The sequence below is a fragment of the Ambystoma mexicanum genome, chromosome 6q (genome assembly GCF_040938575.1).
Source record: "Ambystoma mexicanum isolate Mex_15411 chromosome 6q, UKY_AmexF1_1, whole genome shotgun sequence".
Classification (NCBI taxonomy): Eukaryota; Metazoa; Chordata; class Amphibia; order Caudata; family Ambystomatidae; genus Ambystoma; species Ambystoma mexicanum.
Genome location: NC_090937.1, coordinates 1,308,544,173 through 1,308,567,816, shown reverse-complemented (window position 1 = coordinate 1,308,567,816; position 23,644 = coordinate 1,308,544,173). Strand labels below are relative to the sequence as shown.

Below are 23,644 nucleotides of genomic sequence, written 5' to 3'. Positions count from 1 at the left end.
TGTGAAGTAACAAGCATTGGAAAAACAAACAGTTTTGTCATTTGTAGTTGTTCATGGTTGTAGCTTTATATCTTGTTTTGCAAAGTGTAACATAAGGTAGAAAAATCCATCAACAAGCACAAAGCTAATACGTTTGGCATTTGTAGTTGTTCACTGAAGCAAATTGTTACAGATTTGGTCATGCCTATCCCCTACTATCCCCACCATCCCCACCAATATGTGAATATTCAAGTATGCTGTAACATACAAAAAAGTTGGTGAAATAAAACATTTAAAAAACGTTTACGTTGCCTGTAAAATGTAAAGTGTACAAACAATGGAGATACCAACGTTAAGGTTCCTATAGACACTCAATGCAACCTAAATAGTCATACACAGTTTCTCCAAATAGCCACTACACTATACTCACTACATAAAAGTTGAGTAACATAAGGGATATACCATAACTAAAGTGAATGTTGAAGTTGTGGTACGAGTTAAGTTTTCATTTGTATTGGGAGAGACTATATTGATGTGTATGCACATTCAATTTACATTGAGCGTTAACCATGATTTTCACTGACCACAAACACACACAGACACAAAATATTAAAGTGTTTGAGACAGAAATAAAGGCATTAGGACACACTGGTGATCTGCTTGAATGCTCCACGAGTTAGAGAAACAGTTTAAACTCTAAATGCACTGAAGAAAAAAGTGGAGCGGTTCCATCAGGTAACCTTCATCCTCCTACTTTACTCTTATCTCATGTAGAATAGAATCATGAATTCACCACAGCCTTACAACGCAGAACAAAACTTGCTCTGACTTTTGACCGACTTTCAATCGAGCGCAAAACTTGACTTAAGACCCCAGTGAAAAGTGGTAAGGAAATAAAATACATTTTCACACTTCACTAGTAACATAGGCAGCTTCACAATATAGGTATTCATGCTAGTGAACCAGGAAGGAGAGACACAGTTTTAGAAAGATTACAAAAATGAATTTATTTAGTTTTACAAGGTGTACTTATAAAACTGATACAGAATATGATTTGTTAACAGAAGAAACAATGAAAATCATGCCCTGCTACCTTTTCCAGCGATTGTTAACAGAGTTACCAGCAGTCATCGGAACAGTTTTACAGCCCCCTGAGCTAATTTCTCCAAAAACAACTTTAGTGGAACCAGAAAGAAATATTATTAAAAGCCCTTAAAAATGATTATGAAAAACTGTTCTCTGTGATTTGACTTGAACGTAAATGAAGTTTAAAAATATTAACTGGAAATGGGATCCAGGTATTTAAATGTAATTGCTGTTCTTCATGCATATGTCTTTTGGTTAAGACAGTTCTTTTGCTTAACATTTGTGCCAACTCGTAAGTTATGCTCTAAAGAACTGAAGTTTTGTCAATGAATGTCATGGAAAAGGCAAAAAATGTAGCCTCCACACAAGTCTGTGAAGAATTCAGTCCTTACTGACCAGAGATTGCAATCTCATTCTCTACATGTTCAAACGAAGTATAGGAACTGTACAATATCACTGTTAACAGAGATGGCCCTCATTGCAGAAGTCGCAGCCAGTTCTACAAATGTGGCACTGGAACATCTCCATTTCTTCAAATGAATTGAAACACCACCCAATTCCGACCTGTTACGCTTAAGGCTGGATAAAGCAGATTTCAGTCATATGAACACACATTTTTTCAATCGCCTGACAAGAGTCTCGACTCGTTGAAACTAAAGGGACTTAGTGGTACAGTAAGGAAGTAACTACTTGCACAATGGAAACAAAAATCCATGAGATAACATAGCTCTTAAAAAATTTCTTTCAAAAATAGAACTTCTTAATATATTCTGAAAAGCGCATATGAAGTGAAATGATTGAGAAAAACACAGCTTAGTGGCAATTAATTGCCTCATACTAAAAGTACCCCGCTTTAAAATTACGTCAAAGTGGACTCTATTCTATAAAAAAACAATTTTTCAATCCCAGCCCAAACAACCGATTGAGGAGGACCACGTCAGATCTAGTGATTAAAATACCACAAGTAAAAGATAGCCTATTCAAATGGCAGTGCTGACAAAATGTCAATTCAGTCAAAATATTTGACTGCTTTTTTTTAGTTAATCATGGCATTAGCATTTTGCTTGAACTTGATCAATACATTCACTGCCTTGTCCATCCTATTGCGAAATTTAATCAAACCCACACTCTCTCATGAAGAAATAACATTTTTGGATAAAATCAAGGCGATTATTTCAGAAACCCATTTATTATATTTTAGGCACACAATGTTTGTTACTATAAATATCCTCTGCACAATGCAGACCCTAGTGTTAAAATAAATTATGCTGAAGCTAATATTTGAGTAAAGCAGGCTTTTCACAGCACTATAAATCATCAGCTGGTTTTGTATTAAAATAATACATCTGCATAGCACAGGATTAATTGTATTTAAGATATGTCTGCTTTCTTACTTCGGGACAGATGTTAAAATTGGTTCAATCTCCTAAACATTAACACTGCAGTCACAAATCCTACAACATGCCACTCAGTGCATTCTTGTCAAAGACAACGCAAATTACGAGTGCCATATGAGGCTGCCAGCTCTGCTTCCAGCTAAGGATTTGCTAGCTTGAGATCACTTAGTAATATGTTCGGGTTCAACATATTTATTCACAATCAAACCGGAGGTGAAATATTGATAAAGAAATCACGTATGCCAAAAGCACAGCGCGCAAAGGAAAGTTGGTGTGATCACGGTATGGTGCCTCGGTCCTATCATGTAAAGTTACTTATGATGCAGCTGGTGGTTGGGTTATTTTGGAGCAAATCGACTAACCTTGAGATAAGGGGACCACAGATGCCTGCTCTGTAATGTATGAAGTGTGATGAAAAAGTCCTGCCAAAATGACTACAATGGATTTAACAAAGAAAGCAACCAAGCAAAAAGTTCTGGGAGCCTCTTCCCTTCAATTTCTTTTGCAAAACACTATCTGCAAAAGACAGGGAGTCACAGTGAAATGTAACAAAATGATCTCATATTTTGCCTTGTCAAGATTTCGCATGTGTTTCTTTTGCAAAGAATAACTGTTTAGTCAAATCCTTATGCTATCATAAAAGGGGTATAACATGTTTCTGTTATTAACATCAAAGTGAAGGAAAGGCATGCTGTGGTAACCCCCAGAACACAATCCAGGCACATCCTTCAGCCAGAGGTCAGGAAGCAATGCATTTGTACTTGCTTGTGGCACTGTTCATTAAAGTCAAACTGAGCTGAATCAATCACAGTCAATTTCCATAACAGTGGAAGAGTCTTCTTAATTTCAGGAATTCCACAAATCACTTTTCCAAATCGCCTTCTGAATGCTCCGATAGGTTTAAAGACCAAAGTCGGCACACACACCAGATCACGCCTGGAAGAAATGTGTTTTTCTGCCAGTAATAATTTAAGTTTTTTAAATAAATATGGAAGTGCCGAAACAGTTTGGCATCAAGTCCATCCAACCAAACTACAATTTGCTCTCACTCACGAGAATTTAGTCTATTCTGTTACCGCAAATGGTAAACCTGTCTATTTCAAGCAAATCTTTCTTTGCAGATCTGTGTTTTAATTCAGATGTTTCTTGAGGAATCTCTTTTTCTTCTCCATCAGGTGTCGTGAGAAACTGGTCTGTGTTTCCTGTGACAAGTGTAGATGCACTTTCAGTCTGGTGTATAGGTTGGCTGGTTACCGAAGCAGACAAAATTTCATCACTGGGTACACCTTAAGGAAAAACAAAGATGGTGTTAATTTAAACACAGATTGTTTGTGCCATTGCTTACTAACAGTGCTTTAATTATCAAGTAAACAGAATCACACTAAAAGGTCAAATTTTTACGCAATAGAGTTGACAATCTGAATTGCTCCTAAGGCACTGCACCTCTTAGCCAGTCTCGTGCGTGCCACAGGGAAGGAGCTAAACAAATGCTTTACAACAATGTCTGTCATTACAAACCAATGGTTGGTTAATCATACACAAAAACAGATTCTTTGAGGACGTGTACAGTTACCGTTAAGTGCACAGAACTGCGCATTTAGGATAGTGCATTTAGAGAATTAGAGATTAGTGAATGCCCCCAGGTGAATGTGACAACGGTGCATCAAAAGGTCTAATCTACAATTACTGTTTGCACTGTACCTCTAAATGAATTTGCTTTCGAAAATTGCATAGTGAAAGGGTATACAGATTAATAAACTTGAGCACTGACAAATCTGACTAGGCTAGACCACTAGTTTTGGACCTAAACAGATTCTAAGAGTTGTCAGACAGAATGGAACAAAAGGGGAATTTATGGTGGGCACCGGGTTTCACAGAGTAGGCCTCTAGGCACTGTGTGGGAGGTATGGGGCTGGGGGAGTATGTAGCAAAATAAAATACATTAATGTAGGTTGTTGTAAAAATGCCCCTGTACAACCTCTCTTTATGGTATTCGTTTAGTTCTGGGTTCCACTTGGAAGAATGCAGACTACAACTTGCGTAGAGAGAAGCTGGGAGCAAGAAGCCCACACACCAGCAAAGGTGATGCAATGGGCTCTTAAAAGTACCTGCTCTATTAGAACGGGGCATTTTCTTAAGACTTGGAAAAGTGGTCTATTAGCCAAGCAGAATCTTGCAGACTGGCAATCTTCCCGACATTCAGATGAACGCAGACCACCATATAGTAGCAAGTGAAACAGTTCAGCTGCGTTACAAAAAGGTTTTCTTCATTATAAAGAGGCCTCTTCCAGGGAGTGTAGCCGCTCCAGGCATAAAACACAGAAGGAACAAGTTACTTACCTGTAACTGTTGTTCTCCAGCATGGTTCTGGCATGGATTCACATGGTCATGAATATTCCCTGTCGTCAGGCTGAGAATCCTCAGTAAAAGAAAAAACTGTTTGTTTCATTTCTGAACTGTCCTTCTCCTATAAACCAGTCACTGAGCACTGGGTCATACTGCCCCGGACCAATGACTGCCCTCTACCTAAGCCCCTCTGCAGGCAGCCATCTTCAGATTTGGTAGCACGTAAAGTGGCAGTAGGACCAAGAGAAGAACCGCAGAGGGGCAGGCGGGTGGGGTCGCATGTGTATCCATGCCAGACCCATCCTGGAGAACAACAGTTTCAGGTAAGTAACTTTTTCCTTCTCCAGCATGGGGTCTGGCATGGATTCACATGTTCATGAATAAAGAATACATAGCAGTACACACATGCACAACCACGGGAGGTGGAAAGGCTCAACAGAAGCAATCTCTTACCTCCTCACCAGGCTCACCTTCAAGCGAACAGGTTGCGCAGCACTGCTTGGCTGACCTTGGACTACTCCCTGGAATCCCTGTCGACGCAGTAGAATCATACGTAGCAGCCCTGCACATGTCCAGCAGGGGTACACCAGACAGGAACACCGTTGTAGCAGCGATCACTCTGGTAGAATGGGCTCTCGGATGGCCAGGCAGTAGTTGGTTTGCTAACCGGTGACAGTGAGTGATCCAGCAGGAGAGCAACCTGGAAATGGAAGCCTTGGACAGTGCCTTCCCATGTTCACAGGACCAAAGTTCACAAAAAGCAGAGAGGTTTTCTGCAAACTCTTTGTACGGGCCACATAAAACTTCAGCGCTCCAGCCACATCCACCGAGTGCAAAGTCCTCTCGGTTGGCAAGGAAGGCGTTGGAAAAAACACAGGTAACACCAAGGGCTCGTTTAGATGACAGTCCGACGGCATCGTGGGCATGAAGGAGGGGTGCATACGCAGCACAAGCCTCGTCTCGTGGAAAGTAAGGTGGCTTACAGGAGAGGGCCTGGATCTCACCCGTCGTGCAGAGGTGATGGCCAGGAAAAAAGCTGTCTTCCACGACAGAAACTCGAGTGGGACAGGATGCATAGGCTCGAACAGGGCTACCATGAGCCTAGTAAGTACCACATTGAGCTCCCACGCTGGGGCCGGAGCCTTCACCGGCGGAAACGAGCGGAACAGTCCCTTGATGAATTCCTTGACTAACCGATGCAACCAAAATGAGGGTCGTCCTGGGGATCTGGTGGAAAGCCACCAGATGAACCTTGATGGAGGCGTGATCCAGCCCCGATTTAGCCAACGACAACAAATATGGAAGTACTTGAGGGGCCGTGACCCTCAGAGGGTCGATCTTCTGGGAACATCACCAAATTGTGAATCTATTCCATTTGCATCCGTAGCATTTCAAAGTAGATGACGCCCTTGCCTTGGCAAGTACCTTCTTGTAGTCCGCTGGACGATCGTAACCCCTGAATTCTAATGCTGCAGGAGCCAGGCTTTCACGTTCAGCGATCATGGGTCGTGGTGCAGAATTGCACCTCCTTCTCCGTGACCACCGGCAGCTTGACTGGAGGGGACGCCAACATGCTGAGAAGTCTGGGTACCAGATCTGCCTCGGCCACGCTGGTGTGACAGGATCATGCTGCACCGTCCGAGTTGATGACTCGAAGAAGAAACAACAACGGAGGGAATGCATACAGAAACAGGCCGTCTAATGAGAATGCGTCCTCCATGCTCCCCAGCTGGGGAAACCTGCTGGCGAACCTCTGGCTCTTGCGCCCAGTGCCACAAGACCTGCGCCTCCCTGGAGAGCACCGGGGATCTGGTCCCCCCCCTCCTTCTGGATGTAAAACATTGTGGTGGTATTGTCCGTGAAGACCCTCACCATTTTTCCCTTGAGAGACGGCAAAAACTACTTGAGGGCCCAAAACACTGCCCGTAGTGCCAGTACATTTATGTGCAGCGTCTTCTCTTCCTGCAGCCACAGGCTTCGGCATGAAGACGTCCGGTGTGGGCTCCCCATCCTTCTAGAGACGCATCCGTCGTGACCATCTCTTGGTACGGGGGCTCTGGAAATCAATGCCTCTGACGATGTAGGCACGCACACCCCACCATCTGATCGCTCAGCAGAACTCCTTGTCGAGTGCGATCCTATACTGAAGCTTCCAGACACCTGGACCTAATGGGCATTGAGGAACTCCTGCAGCGGCTGCACTCAAAGCCTGCACAGCCGTATCAGGTAAATGTACAACATCATCATGCCGAGCAGCGACTTGATTGTCCTCACTGTGGCGATCTTCAGTGCCAACAGTCATTCCACCTTGCCTAGGATGGACGATATCCTTTCCTCTGACAGTGACGCCAGGCATGACACTGTTGAGCTTGGATCCCAGGAACAGTGCGTCCTGCGATGGAGTCAAGCCTAATCTTGCATAGTTCACTGAAAACCCCAGAATCCATCAGCAGACGGACGATCCGCTCTGTTTGTTCAACAGCGGTGTCCCTTGACTTGGCCCAGATGAGCAAGTCCAAGTAGGGGTAAACGTGGATCCCTTGCAGTCACAGAAACTTGCAGTGTCCTTTGTATATGGGGACGTGGAAGTACGCGTCCTCCAGATCCAACAACGACAGAAAGTCCCCCTCCTCCAGCTGGCTGAGCATGTGCTGCAACGTGACCATACTGAACTTCTGGGACTTTATGTACTTGTTGGGTCGTCGTAGATCGAGAATGGGCCTCCAGCCTCCGGTCTTCTTCCTTACAAGCAAGTATCTTGAGTATATTCTGGAGCTCCGAGTAACAGTGGAAACAGCGCTATCGCCCCCTTTTGTAAAATGGCCCGAACCTCCAGCAGCAGCTGAGGGATGTGGTTATCCTGCCGGGACACCAGTGGTTTTCCCCAGACACTTCTGGTGGAATTGTAATGTGTGTACGTGGGTGAGAGCGTCCAGCACCCATCTGTCGGTGGAGATGGTCTACCACACGCTGACTACGTTCACCAGCCGGCCTCCCACTGGGGTGCATGGGTGGGGACCCGACGTCCTGTCTCATTCAATCTTGCTTGGAAGTTGAGGGGCCGCCTTGCGGTCCCCGACTAAGACGTCCGCCCCCCGAAGGCTTTGGAGTGACCCCTGTTGGCTTCCTGGGTCAAGGAACGGGAGGGCTGGTGGTAAGAGGACAAGCCCCCCTGAAACCCTTCGAAGAGACTTCCCTCCTGAGGAAGGAAAGGACAATCATCGTTGCTATAGGGTGCCTAGGGCACGTGCCGTCTCCGTGTCCATCTTGATGGCCTGGAGGGATTCATCCACAGCCTTCTGGAACAGGTTGTCCCCGTGAAAGGGCACGTCCTGAGCCAGACACGACGGCAAAGAAACTCAATTTCCCATCTGGCGGAAACCCGTGTCTGCGATGTCCAGGGCCACTGTGATGGCGTGGTCCGATGCCATCTCGCCTTCTTGAAGGATATCCAAAGCCTCAACCTGCTTGTCATCGGGGAGGGAATCCAGCAGTGGAGCTAGCTTAAACCACAGCTCCCGGTCGTATCTGGCCACAATCGTGAGGGCGTTGGCAGCCTTGACAGTCGTCGCCACCAAGTAGATAAACTTTCTACCCATCAAATCCAACTTCTTCCCCTCGTTGTCCAGAGGGGTGGAGGAAGAAGAGGCAGCCGAGCCTGCCGATTTCTTCCTGGCGGCCGCCGAGACCACAGAGTCCGGCGACGGTTGAGACCGCAAGCACTTGAGGGCAGAGTCCGGCACCCTGTACGACTTCTCCAGCCAATCAAGAGCCAGCCCTTCATTCCAAACGTCGTCCAGGAGAGGGACAGATGGGATGTCTTCCTCTTCTCCTCCCGGCACCCATAAAGAAGCCTTCCTTTTTCTCTGGCGTGAGCTGGACAATCTGACTCCCGGGTGATCATCGCATTGAAAGATGCCACCTCGTCTGGCGGAGAGGCTCTGGGAGGAGTTGACGGAGGTCCCCTATCCCGCCGTCATCATCATCCTTGCCTATTGTCCGTCTCCCTTGGCGCAGGGTGCATCCTCCTCTTCTTGGCTGGTGGCTCACTCGGTGTCAACTGGGTGGCTGACACTGGCGCAGCGGGAGGAGTGGAGGAGCAGGCAGAGTGGTTGTCGGCATCCTCCTCTGTATCTCAAGACACCAGTGTGTGGAGGGTCGAGATGATATCCAGTGAAAGGTCTCCAGGCGGTATCTGAAGTGTAGGGGCACTAGGTACCGTGCCCATGGATTCCTGGGCGCAAGTGCCAGAGGTTCGCCACTCGTCACCTCCATAGATGGTAACCCCGTCCCCTGCCCTGGGGCAAGTCCCCGGCGTTTCCCTTGTCATCACCCTCCTGGATGGTGTGGACTGAAATGATCTCATCCTCATCAGCTGAAGAAATGTCCGTGCCCCGGAGGCCTTCCGTGCCCCACCCCACTTTCTTCTGGTCCAGAGGGGTCGGTCTGGGACTGAGGTCCGGCATTCTCTTCTCTGGGGTTCTCTCAACTGGCTTACCCCAAGCCTCCCTCCTAACACCCTGGCCGTCATCAGGGTACCCTGCGGGTTCACCCCTATGGCACTCGAAAGCAATGCCACCACCACCACCTCGAGGGAGTGCGACGGTTTCGCCTGGTCCACCTGGGCCTTCAAGAAAAGGCTGGATCCTTTGTCCGGTTGGCCTTTTCCTTCCCGGCCGTGTCAGCCACTTTGTCCTGCTTGGCCTTCTTCGGGGCCTTGTCTGAACCCTTGTCCACCCTGGCCTTCTCCTTTGCGAGTGGGTCGGACACTGAACCATGTCTGGCCTTCTCGTGCTTGGCTTCCTCTGGATTCTCTCAGCTTCGCCAGGGTAGCTGACTTCCTCTTGGACGACTATCCAGAGCAATGGCTGGAGATCAATGCAGCTGGTGATGATGATGCTCGCGTTCTGACTATTGGGGACGCGCAGCAGTGGCGATCCCGACCGAAGCAGACTCAAATCTCACAATCCTTCTCCTTGTGTCGCGTGCAGGCAGTACAGGCACTGGGAATGCTTGTCGTCCTTGTACACATTCTGCAAACTGCAGTCAGACCAAAGCTTGAAGAGGGAAACACAGTCCTTCTCGTCCGAAATGATCCATGCGGTGTAGGCCTGAAGAATCTTCTGGAAGCCTCCAAGAAGAGCACTCGACGAAAACAGCCCTTGAGGGGCGCTGAAAAAAGAAAATGAAAAACGGGTCCCCGTTAGGAGGATAGATTAACGATGGAGCACACGGACCCGAATGACCGGAAAAGAGAGTTTGACTCTCAAAAAGCAAAAAACAGCAAAAAGCTCAAAGAGCAAAGCACGAAGACTCCAAACACTCCAAATCTGAAGATGGCTGCCAGAGGAGGGGCTTAGGTAGAGCGCAGTCATTGGCCAGGGGCAGTATGACCCAGAGCTCAGTGATTGGTTTATAGGAGAAAGAGTTTAGAAACAAAACTTTTCTTTTACCGAAGATTCCCAGCATGACGACGGGGAATATTCATGAGCATGTTAATCCATGCCAGCCCCATGCTGGAGAAGCCAGTTACAGCAGTGGCACTACTGTCGCTGGATTTGCATGCAAAGCAGCTTAGTATTAGGACCCCATCACCCCACAGCAAAAGGGGGACCAGAACCAACTGCTAGGGGGTATAGTATGTTCGAATGTTGGCCAACACCCTAACAGAATGCGGATTACTCTTCTATTCTGATTCGGATGATACGCAGCTAATATTACGGCTGGTCTCTTCTCAAGCTGCATCTCCCGGAAGCTGTGTGACTGCTTGGAGAAAGTGGGTAGCCAGATGGCGGCCAACTGGCTGCAATTAAACGGAAACAAAACGGAGGTACTGGTGGTCAGGCCTCATGGGAGGGACCACCTCTGGAATACACAATATTGGCCTGAATAACTTTGTCCATGTCCAGCTCCCTGTGCCTCGGTAAAGAATCTTGTAGTGAAACTACTTCCAAATGGATCAGGGGAAGCCCAGATCTCTGCCATTTGTAATGCTAGTTTTGGAAGATTGAAAGCTCTGAGGAAAATTCTCCCGCTGCTTCCCTCAGAAAACCGCATTTCACTGGTGACATCTACTATAATGGGCTCCTTGGATTACTGCAATGGTATCTATTTGGGACAACCGAAGTACCAGATCCAGCGGCTGCAAATCCTTCAAAATTCAGCAGCATGAGGGGCGCTTAAGGCTCCTCGCCTGACTCCTTCCGTTGCCTCTTCTATATCGGTTGCACTGGCTGCCGGTGGCAGTGTGGATCGAGTTTAAGATTCTCTGCATTGCCCACCGAGCCGTGCACAATGCCGGTTCCCATCTTAAAAAGAAACTGGAAAGGTATTATCCAGTAAGAAATCTCCGTTCTGAATCTCATGTACTTCTTAAGATTCCTAAATACCATCGAAAGAAAGCGTTTGGGCGGCCGTTCTTTTTCAGTGCTGGCCCCTAGTTTGTGGAATGCTTTTCCGTTATATCTGAGAGCACTGGCTGAGTATTTTCCTTTTAGGAAAGCACTCAGACTACCTGTTTAGCTCAGTTTACCCTTTTAAGTTCAGAGGCATTTGATTGTGTGAGCTGCTCAACTCCCATCGCCTAGATGCCTCTGGGCCATAGTTTGCGCTTTATAAATTGTATAAGAATAATATAATAATAAATCTGGGAACCAGAAGCCTGCAGGCTAAACCAAACATCCATATTTTGGACTGCACACTTACCGAAGGGCTGGGAGGTGAAACACTCTGCATGGTCTCAAACTCTGACCTCTCTTTCTCTTCCCCCACTAGTCACCCCCCTCTCCTGTCTGACCATGCTCTCCTCTCACTAGAGTCCCGTTGGCCCCCTGGTTTCCCCTTGAAAGTCCCACCAACCATGTGCGCCAACATCCACCCAATGAAATTAGTGTCTGTGGCTGTCTTCACATCCACACTCATCCCCCATTACCCCCCCTCTGACTGACCTCAGCAACCTCCACTTTTCCATCACCAATACTCTTGACATTCTTGCCTCAGTCATGAGGATCCGCCTGAAACCTGACTCTAAACACCTAGTAGGACACTGAACTTGTGGCCCTGAAACATAAATGCAGGGCAGCAGAACCGAAGCGGCAAACCTCAGGCTCATCCTCAAACTGGCCTGCCAGCTGATCCAAAGGCAATAAAGTTACTCCATCCGTGTCAAGAAACGAGCCCACATTCAGGCACGGGTTTCCGGTGCATCAAATAACACGGCTGAACTTTTAAAGATCTACAGGGAACTAGCCAATCCCTCCTCAGTCTCCTCCTCCCCTTCTCCCTCCCAGGTCCTCTGCAATGCACTGGCCTCCCACTCAAAACCCATGACATCTTTACCACCCTTGCTACTCTCCCTCACAGCCTTTCCCACACCTCCACCCGCACTCCTCCCTCCTCCCTCTTCCTCCTCCACCCCTGTCACACCAGCAGAAGTTATCAGAGTTGTCCGCTCCATGAAGGCCTCTTCTTAGCAGGTTTCTCCGTGCTCATCCAGGACCATCAATCAAGGAGAACATTGTCTCTTTCCCCTGCTCTAGCTGATTTCTGCAATATCTCTCATCACAGGACCTTTACCCTCCTCCCTTAAGCACTCCTTTGTGCGTCCACTCCTGAAAAAAACCTTCCTACCTGCCCTGCCAACTACCGCCCTTTTTCCATCGCCCCCTTCCTGGGGGGGGGGGGAGGGAGAGAGGAACTGCTGGAGAAGTTGGTTTTGCCCCAACTCAATTCACACACTGAACCTTTTGGTGGTCGCCACGACCATCAATCTGGATTCGGAGCACACAGAGGCACAGAAACGGCTCTTCTGAACACCCATGAAGAACTGCTCGCATTTCTGGACTCCAACTCCAAAGCTGTCCTTCTGGTTCTCAATCTCTCCTCTGCCTTTGACACAGTCAACCATTCCATCCTCATACAAAGGCTCCACGATAACCTTGATAACCTTGGTATCTCGGAACGGGCACTGGACTGGCCAACATCCTACCTTACTGTCCGCTCTTCCCAAGTCATTGTAATGGGTTATTTATAACGCTCTTAATACCCAGAGGTTTCTAAGCACAGACCCGGGAATCTAACTGGTGTTGCTCCGCACCGTCTTGATTCCAAGACGAATGCGTTGCCCCTGAGCTATCCTCCCAAGATAAAGCATCCTGGGCACTTTCTCCTCTCCACCTGTGGGGTCCACCAGGGTTCTATACTCTTCCCCCTAGCTCTATAACATCTACCCTGCTCTGCTTGCACGCCTCATCTCCTCTGTCTCTTCCAAACATCCAGTGTTACGCAGACAACACACAGATCTTTTTCAAACTTCCTGCCGACACTCTTGCACCCTCCATCAAACCGTGACTGCTTATCTGCCATCCAGTCCTGGTGCACCGCCAATGATATCTGCCTCAATGCCTGTAAAACTGAGAACCTTCCCATCGGGACCCCTGCTTGCTCCTCCTTCCCTTCACTCTGGCCTATCTCTTCGGGCTCCCCCCTGTGCCCTCTTCTGGAGCCAGAATCCCTGGAGTCATCTTCGACTCCTCTCTCTCCTTCCTCCCTCCCTCACACTCAGGAGATTGCCAAGAGATCCCACTTTCAGCTCTTCCTTTTCAAAGGAATTCTCCCTTTTTTCACTTTCCACCAAAGGCTCAATGTGACCGGATCCCTGGTTCTCCCTAGGCTTGGCTATTACAATAGCCTTCTCCTGAATCTACCACCTTCCACTCTGCGGCCCCTCCAGCTAATCCAGCAAGCCTTATCCATGGCCTTAAGTCAAGGGACAGCATCTCTCCTGCACTAAAAAGTCTTCACTGGCTCCAGGTTGCTGCACAGATTAAATTCGAATTTCACTGCATCATACACAAGGCAGTCTGGGCCCGGGGACCACACTATTTTCAAATGCATCTTACTAAATACTTCCCATCTAGACCACTATGCTCCTCTGGCTCCAACTCTGTAAAGCGTTTGGCTAAACAGAGGGTAGGTGGTCGTTCACTTTCCTCAGCAGGCTCCCTCCTATGGAACAGCCGCCCCCTCCCTCTGCACCTTGAGCAGGATTTCTTAAATTCCAGAAGCTCCTTAAGACTCTCCTCTTTACCCCCCCCCCTTCCCTTCTTCTCTCCCTGCTAATCCCATAGTTTCTGCGATTGGTGTCCTGGGCCCATATGCAACCTCAGTGCCCTGACCTCCCGCACCCAATCAGCCCAGCTCCCGTCTATCAGCATTTGCACTTAAACCCTCCGCCTTGGTGGCTTGCACTTACACCGCGGCCGTGTAGCACTCAAAATTCCTAGCACTTCATCTGTGGATAACCCATGAGCTCAGACTCCATAGCAAAGACCCTCTGCTGCCTTCCTTGCTGTACTTGCACGTTCTGAATACTCACAAGGCATAGTAGGTTTGTCCTGTTTTCCTCTTCCCCCCATTGTGTTTTGATTATTGTGTTTTTAATGTATTTTAATGCATTTCCCATTCCTGCTCCCTCCCATGTCCCGTGGGTGATTTTCTTATTATTTAAGCGCCTAACAAGCAAACAACAAAATAAATAAAATAAACAATGCAACAAACTGAGGAAGAAACAAAATGGGAACAAGGCCCAACCAACATTGTAGTAAGCTAAAGCAGTACAGGAGGGAAGAGGGAGGAATGTGCACGGTATGGTTCAAGAACCAGACACATCAGTGCTAACTGGCTATAAGGAACACTGGAAAAATCAAATCCTGTAGTTCATGACATCAACAAGGCTGTGCAGATAAAACTACAGCTCCGGCAAAAGCCGGAAGTGGTTAGTCTCCATTAAGAAAACTTGTCCCAGTATAGCTGTATAACATCCGTTTGCAAATTCCCCTTTACAATGGCAATCCAAAAGGTACATGGTACTGTAGTAAGAGAAGGTGTTCTTCAGACAACATTCGGGCAGGGAGCCAAATTGCAATAGGCATAACAAATTGCCATGTCTTTTAAAAATGTTCCAACACATGGAAAAATGCCCATCTGTTCACACAAGAGGGGCTAACTAGGGCCAACCTGTTCTATTCATGATTAACTCAAGATCGAAGTCTGAAGAATGACAAAGGATTTCCTGAATCTGAAGGGGATTGCACTATACACTTCAGCTGAAATTTAATTGAAGAAAACTTCACAGGTTTAGAGGTGAAATAGAATTTAGCATTCCTTTGACCATGAGAACAGTAATTCTTTAATAAAATCCTACGTTTGCAAAACTCTTCTTTTGCATTTACATGTGTGCACATTAGGATGTAAGAATCTGTGTTAGATGTCCCATCACCGTTCCACCAGGGGGATGTTAAAGACCTCCCTGGGGCCGTCTAGGGAGTTTGTTCTACTAGCCCGATGCTTCCACTGCGGCATTCGTATTCCTCGGCTTCGTAGGGGGAATCATACTGAAAGCCTTTCCTCCCTTAAGAAAAGGAGACTAAGCTTTCTACACAGTATCCCACCAGCACAAACACCCAATCTTCTCCAGAGGACTAGTCTAAAGGGAGTTCGGGCTTTGATAGCTAAACCAGCGTTCACCATTTTGACACTCTAGTCTATGCTCAGTTTTCCTGGGTTCAAAATGCAGACTTCCTGGCCAATGCCCACTTGTAAATAAAGCATTGATTGAACCCTTTAAACCAGGAAACAAAGCATGAAACAATTTGGGGACTTGCTCAATTATAGTCTTTATCTACACACAAGATTCCAATAGCTTCACAGATCAGGAACAGTCTCAGGTTTCAGACATAAGGAAGAACACAAATTGCATTTAAATTGCATTTAACTGAGCATCCATACAACAGTACACTTCATATAGTCTAAAATCTAGAAAAACATTTAAAAAAAATAATTCAAATATTTTTACAATTCATGAAGGTATTTCTTAGCTGCTGTTACGTTCAGAGGTAATGATAATGTTTGATATTGAAGGGTTAAGCAACGTGAAATAACAAAATACAATGCATGTCTAAGTATGCTGCAGGGATAATGGTGGCTGAAGCCCAAAGGCAAATACACAAACTCGCAATCTCAAGCAGGTCCGGTCTATCCAGAACAGAGTGCACAGTGAATTCAAAGGTACAGTGACTGCAGCCAATTGGATGGTCCAGGGCAGGGGTACAGGCTAATAGGCAGCACTTGCAAGGTGCTACTTCGCAAGCCCCCTAGATTCTCAATCCAAGCACAGCCTGCAGTTCAACACTCATGGCATAACATGCTTTTTATGATTCACATTTTATCCAAAGCCAGCAGTTAGGCCTTCAAAACTACCCAACTACAGAGTAGTCAAAGGCTGTCGCTACAGTAGAAAGGGCTTGTAAAATTTCATATGACCATATTGTCCCCATCTCACATACATTTCACATGGGGACTTGTGCTTGCCAGTTCTCCTGGACCTTTTGGTGGAATTCAACATTGTTGCCCATTACACATTAATCATGCTCCCTGCACACAGGATGAGATTCTCTGTAATTGTCCATATCCTACCAATCTGGCAGACACTAGCCTGGCCTGATGTACTCCCTCAACTATGAACGCCGCCCTAAACCAGTGGAGTCCTTTAGAGTTAAATTTTCTCCAAAGGCCATCTTTAACTTCTATAGGGACCCGCTGGGCTCACTCTTAGATGGCCCCCAACAGAATGATGCACCACTACACAGTTGAGACGCAGATAAAGGCCAAGGTCCAACGAGATATCGCTCGCCTGATGCCTTTCAACTATTCAAACGTGGACAAGAGCCTGCTTAAATCCTACTTCAAGATTAACACCATGAAGACCAAATTCTAACTAATGTGTCACCCCTCAGAGCAGAAACCTACACAAAGGTGCCTAGACGAAATGCGTGTGGATGGGCCCCATACTCTCCTTACCCATTCAGCAAATCCCTAAGCTTAACTGTTGTGATGATTAGCAGGATCTCGTCACTTCTCCCAAGAGTAGAGACCTTCCTTGTGAAGCTAGGGAGGTGAGACCACTGTGCAACATTCCCCCTATGGGAGGTGATAAGAGGGACCTCAAAGGGAGAGACTCCCATCCACATGAAGGAACCCCCTCCTAAGCACCTTTATGAGGAACCATAAAGCCCATCAAAACTTCATTAAAAGCATTCCAAACAAGTCACTTATGGTAACATCACACAAAATAACCAAGAGAAAAACAAAACCTACTGAGAAGAAGAACGTGCAAGAAATGAAAATTATTCTGTGGTTGGACGCCAACCATGCTGGGGCAAAGAAGATCGAGCAAGTAACGAAGAACGCTCAGGGAAAAAAGAGAAAGGACTAAGCTGGTTAGGACCCAGCACTTCCCAATAAAAAGGAAAGTATGACGAACGCACAATGTTGGTGAAGCCTGGAAGTTTCAAACCTGGAGAGAGCGAAAGGCCAGTAGTGTGAGAGGTCCTCATCGAGATGATGCTGGAATCCAAGAAGTAAAGCAGGAATGGAGAGGGCAGGGAGCCAATCAGTGAATGCCCCAGGAAAGACGAGGCAGTGGCGTGACCCAGAGGAAGTAGACCATCTGGTCCTCGCATGACGCAGAGGCTATTGAAATGGGCTCCATGGAGAGAAGAGACACTAGAAAGGTGAAAAAACCATTGATTCTTTCAGCCCAGAAAGTGGTCGAAGACCAAACTAAGGATAGAAAGAAAGAGAAACTGCAAGATACCCAAAGGAATAAGCTTCAAGACCCTATCTTGATAAAACAGGGACCTGGTTAATGTAATCACAAAGAACTAGTTTAAGATAGAATATTAAAGCTTTTTCAGGAGAAGGGAGTAATTCTCCAGGAACTCTATTCTTTTATCAGTTGTAGGGTTAGCAAAGGTTAGTTTTTAGATGGAAGACTACTCTACTGACAAGCAACCTAGTTAGTTTTGTGTTAGGTAGGGCAAAACCTTTTGAGTAGGGATAGATGGGCCTTTTTTCTTTTAGTTAAATAAAAAATAAGTTGTGAAAACTCCACCATTGGGTCTGTCTCCTTCTGACCCATCGCACTCTGTATAACAAGCTAGTCTTACAACAACACATTGCAATAAAGGCTCAGATGCCTTGGCATCAGACCTCTACTAGCAACCACTTCCTCCCGATCTGGGAATTCTGAACAGTGGTGCAGGACCTAGAAATCTCACATAATGACAGGGACAGCACACTCCTCACAGGGCTTCCTGCTGCTCACCTGGTCTCTCTCAAGTGGCCCACCACTTTGTGGTATTCCTCATCTGCTTTAGGAACTTTTACCACATCATCCCTGCCTTGATTACACTGGCTCCCCATCCGGGCTAGGATCTGGTTAAAAACCACGTGTCTCACCTACAAGACAATCATTGCTTGCTGGTAGGCTAGCTTACCTGATGGGCAAACTAAGAAGAGAGTGTGCTGCCTAATGCAGCATTTTAACCCATTATTCAAAACATTTTCTTTTCGTAGGTGGGGGGGTGCTGCGGACACTGCTTTGTTCAGGAGCTTGGAAGGGAGTCTCCCTCATCACGGCTTGCAGGCCACCCCCCCCCCCAAACTTGTGTTACGCAACTGCTTCCATCGTGGTAGGATTTGTACGTGGCCCTTCACTTCAGGACTATTCACGTTGCACTTACACAGATTCACACTAGGGTCTCATGATCCAAGGAGCATAGTCTGCAGGAGCTCTGTGTGTTTAGTTTCCATCCCAATATATAGATAAATCATGGATGTAAAAACCATATTAAGTGCTGACATCGAAGCAGGACTCAGATTGGGATGACTCTCTAAAATACCACATAGAAACATGGCCGGATTGTGTATAGGAGATGCGGTTAGATAGGAAGAGCTTGATGAAGACTTTGTGGAATGGTAGGCAACAAAAAAAAGAGGCATGATTGTCAAACAACTACGAGATGCTAGCAGTTTTGTGTTTTTTTTAAAGAAGAAGGCCAGCCTGTCCATCTACTGAAGCAGTTTCCAGCGTGTCCTACGTTAGATTATGAAGTATTGAGACTTCTGCTTGCAAAAAGTTACTGAGCCCGATTCGGCCAAAATCGGCTCTAGATCATTCATATTTATGTTATTGAAAAAGTCTTGTCTTTTTCCAGTATTTTGCTGCAATCCTAGCGGACGAGCTGATGTTAAGTGTACATTGCAATGGCCGAATTAATAGAGAGAAATCGCAGCAGGAAGCGGAGTAAGGAGTGGAGCTGCGTCTGTATCGTGTACGAATATATAATTATTGCTGTTAATGGGTGCGCGTAAACGAGAGGCTGCATTATCTTTAGTATTTGGTGACAAGTTCCCGATTTTAGAGGAGTCTTTAAGCAAGGTATTAGAAATAGGCTAGGCCCCATGGTCACTAGGGACACCTGTATTGAAACTCTGGCTTCTTAAATTATACATGAATGACGGCCCACAAACGGTTAACCAAGGAAGTGAATAAGAGCAGATACCATTACTGTTCAGAATATTGCTGATCCTGCTGTGCCCAACTGCAGGTAGGCGGGCAATTGTACTCACTGCGTTCCGTGCATGCTCTGTGCCGGGCCAGTGATTATATTCACTTCCTCCTCACTTCAGACCCAGATACATCAGATCACAAAACATAGCTGGGCTTCAAAGGGGTACCTTTCTGCTCCGTATCAGTGCAGCCAACTGCACTCTGCTTTTGGCATTACAATTACAAATGTAGGAATAGACTGTTGATTTTGGAGACAATTGCAACCGAAGTACTAAATGTGAATACAAGTGATGGGAAAATGTCAACTAGAAGTACTTCAAGAATGAAATTAAATAGTGAGGAACGAATCATTCTGTCAGCGTGTTGGCCCCCAATTGTTTCTGAATTTAGGTTCAGTTACTCATGAAACAATGTGGTGAGCAACCGCACCGATTCACAATCCTTAGCAGGAGAAACTAAATGAGCATGAAGAGGGCCACATGCAGTCCTGTACAACTCTAAGACTGGTATTAGCCTCAAGCACATATTGACAACCATGGCAGAGTGGCCGGCCAGTCACCGATTTCTTGTGGAGCGTATAACACATTGCAAGAAGCAAAATACAATCCAATACAAAATGGTCTTCCTGACAACCTCTTGTTAAGAGGCATCTCCATGCCAAATTACAGGGAGCCTTCATCCTGGTCTATTTAGACTATGCAATGCAATATCCAGTTCACAGTTAAGGCTTGCGATATTCAAATCTTCAGTCGGGGAAATAAAACTGCAAACTAACCTTGGATATTTCTCAACAGCATGAGGCCCATTAAACCTATGAACTGGACCGATAAAAAGGCAGTTTTTCAACATGGCTATGTCAAATTACAACAATGAACCGGCCAAACGAGATCTTTCATCTAACATGATAGCATCGTAAATTGATCTCACTAAAGAGATCTTTATGGGAAATCTGGGTTTGCAGGTTCAAATGCCTATGCCTTTATTTCTTCTGATGTCGATACAAATTGTTAGAACATTAGTCACCAAAAGATTACGATCCAAATGGACTAGGAAATAATATAGGAGGAATCTTTTCATGTCATGTTAGAATCGGTGGACCACACCAAAACAAAAACCAGGGTAAGGGATTTTTTTCCAAGCCAATAAGATAATGAAATCCAAGGTTCCAGTGAAAGAACACACAGTAGGAGATAAATATCCATTGTATGGAAATGGTTGAAAAAAATTGTAGTACACCTTGGTGGAGGGTTAATAGAGTCTTAAAACCATTCAGGAACAGGTTGGCGTAATATGAGACGTTCCCCTCACACTGCAGTTAAAGACCTGGCTGTTACGGCAAATGCAGAGTTCTCCAACTTATAACAAACTGGAATAGCATTTTTGTTGGGCAAATCAGAATGTTGACATTTGTTCCTGTTGGGAATCATCTTAGCCCTGTGTGCGTGATGGAATCACAGGAATTGCAGGGCGAGAGATAACGGATGCTCCAGATGCCAACAAGTGTGATACTCCAGTTTTATCTTCCTGAGAAACTGTGCACAGTAAAGATGGTCCAGATGTACTGCTGTGGTATGATAGTTTACTCCCCAAAAAATAGAATTAGCCTATACTTGGGCAGAAGGATAGTGAGGGTGAGTCATGAGGGGCAAACCTAATCCTCATTTCTACAGGGTACAAGCTGCCATTCTGGGCAGATCGCAGCTGTGTTTGCATCTGCTACTGATGGTGCATATTTTCTCATGTGTGTCAACGTCTTTTAAAGTGTATGACAAATTGGACAGGATCAAGTTGTACATTTCAGGTATGAAATGATCAACCAGTCCTGTCATTTAAAGGCTTACATCATATTGCATTCATGTGCTTGTTGCATTTATAAACTGTAGATGAATGCAAAATTACATGTGATAATGCCATGACTTGCATACAACTATTTGAAAGCTCGGTTTCATTATAACCCTGTTTTTACAGCACGAGTGTGAACGAGGTTGCTGGGTGAGAAAAGTGGGCAATTCTATTCTGTTTAAGGTTTACGTTACTTACCTGTAACTATTGTTCTCCAGCATGGGTCTTGCATGAATTTACATGCCCATGAATATTCCCCGTCGTCAGCCTTGGAATCCTCGGTAAAAGAAAAACCAGTTACACTTTAAAACTCTATTTCCCCTCTAAACAAATCACTGTCCTCTGGGCCATACTGCCACCATCCAATGACAGTCCTCTCCCTAAGCCCCGCCTCTGGCAGCCATCTTCAGATTTGGTAAACAAGTGACACTATGACCAAGAACAGCCGCAGAGGGGCCGGAGGGAGGGTTCGAATGTGAATCCATGCCAGACACATGCTGGAGAACAATAGTTACAGGTAAGTAACCTAAACCTTCTCATGTGGAACTGGCATGGATTCACAAGCTCATGAATAACAAATACACAGCAGTACACATTACACAACCATGGGAGGTGGCAAGGATCAACAGAAGTAATCAACACTTACTAAGCAAAGAGGGTGCGTAGCACTGCCTGCCCGACTCTGGACTCCTCCCTGGAATCCGTGTCGAAGCAGTAGAACCTTGTGAAGCTATGCATGGACCTCCACGTCGCAGCGCTGCAGATGTCGAGCAGGGGTACACTAGAAAGGAACGCCATCATTGCAGCAATCGCTCTGGTGGAGTGGGATCCCGGGCGGGCCGGCAGCGATGTTAGCCAGCCATAGACAGTGCATGATGCAGCCGGAGAGCCATCTTGAGATGGAAGCCTGGGAGAAGGCCTTCCCATTTTTCACAGATCCAAAGTTCACAAACAATTGAGAAGTCTTCCAAAAACTTGTTGTGCGTGCTACATAGAACTTCAAGGCACGAGAAACATACAGCGAATGCAATGTCCTCTCCGCTGGAAGAAAACAGCTATCACGTAAGGTTTGTTGAGGTGGAATTCCGACAGAACCTTTGGCATGAAAGAGGGGTGTGTATGCAGCACCACCCTCGATTCATGGAAAGTCAGATACGGCTGCTTGCAAGACAGGGCCTGGATCTCACCCACTCATCTGGCTGAGCTGATGGCCAAGAGGAATGCCGTCTTCCACGAGAAAAACTATTGCACGGGTTCGAAGGGTGCCCCCATAAGTCTTGTCAGGAGTAGGTTGAGTTCCTATGCCGGGGCAGGCACCTTCACTGGTGTGAAATCAAAAATACCCTCGAGAAACTCCTTGCCTAGTCTGTGGAACCAAAGCGAGGATCTTCCCAGGGATCTGGTGTAGCACAGGATTGCTGCCAGGTGTACCTTGATGGGCGCATGAGCCAGGCCAACTTTTGCCAAGGAAAGCAAGTATGGAAGAATCTGTGGGGCCGTGACACTCTGAGGGCTAATCATTTGCGATCGGGACCATGTAGAAAAACGCTTCGACTTATGGCCGTAGCACTTTAGCGTTGACAACGCCCTGGCTTGGGCGAGGACCTCTGCAGTCTGCTGGCAGCTCATAACCCCCAAAATCGAATGCTGCTGGACCCATGCCTTCAGGTTCAGGTAAACTGGGTTGTGATGAAGGTTTGCGCCTCCCTCTCTGGTGAGCAGATCTGGAAGTACCAGCAACTTGACTGGATGAGACGCTGCCAGGAACAGTAGGTCCCGATACCAAATCTGCCTCGGCCACGCCGGGGCGATGAGCATCATCCTGTACTGACACCGAGTGCATTGATCACAAGTAGCAGGAGAGGAAACGGGGGAAAGGCGTACAGAAACAGATCCTCCCACGGAAAGGAGAACGTGTCCCCCAAGCTCCTCGGTTGGTGGACTCTGCTGGCAAACTTCTGGCATTTGGAGTTCCCACCATGGCAAAAAGATCGATCAGGGTTCTGCCCCATTTATTTATATGGCACTGCTAACCCAAAAGGTATCTAGGCGCAAATTTGATGAAGAGACGGTCCACCTGATCCTGACTGAGTTCCCACTCGTGGCAGGAATGCAGTCCCCTGCTGAGGGCGTCTGCAATTATGTTCTTATGTTCTTGACGCCTCCCAGGTTGGGGATAGAGTGCCCCCTTGCTTCCTGATGTAGAACATGGTTGTGGTGTTTGTTAAGGAGATGCATCATTGTGCTTCATCCCCTCTCCTAGTGAGACTCCTCTGCACATCCCCCCCCGCCCCACCCCAGCACGTTTTGCTGGACCTCTGGACCAGTTTCTTTTAATCCTGAATGTGTGGGACCTTTTTCCACTCATTCATTCATTCATTCATTCTTATGGGTTCTGTCTTTTGGAACTCTACTCTGTATTCTACATTCACTATGGAATCGTCTGCTCCATAGCTCTTGAATGGCATCTGTATTTTACTACTGCAGCACACACCCTTAGGGGCAGTGTTGCTTGGGACCCTTAGGGTCTGCCTTTAAGATTATTTTTCTATATCCTCAAGTAACTACCATTCTTAGAGAT

General features: G+C 46.4%; 1 protein-coding gene across 2 annotated transcripts in view; it reads right to left on the bottom strand.

Moving 5' to 3' along the window:
• Positions 1 to 960: 960 nt before the first annotated feature.
• The window catches only part of TAPT1 (transmembrane anterior posterior transformation 1), a 596,742-nt gene continuing 574,058 nt past the window's right edge, over positions 961 to 23,644 (bottom strand). For both annotated transcript variants that reach the window (XM_069631915.1, XM_069631916.1), the window contains exon 14: positions 961 to 3,748. In XM_069631915.1, coding sequence (XP_069488016.1) covers positions 3,522 to 3,748 — 227 coding nt within the window. In that variant the 3' untranslated portion in view covers positions 961 to 3,521. The remainder of the gene's footprint in view (positions 3,749 to 23,644) is intronic.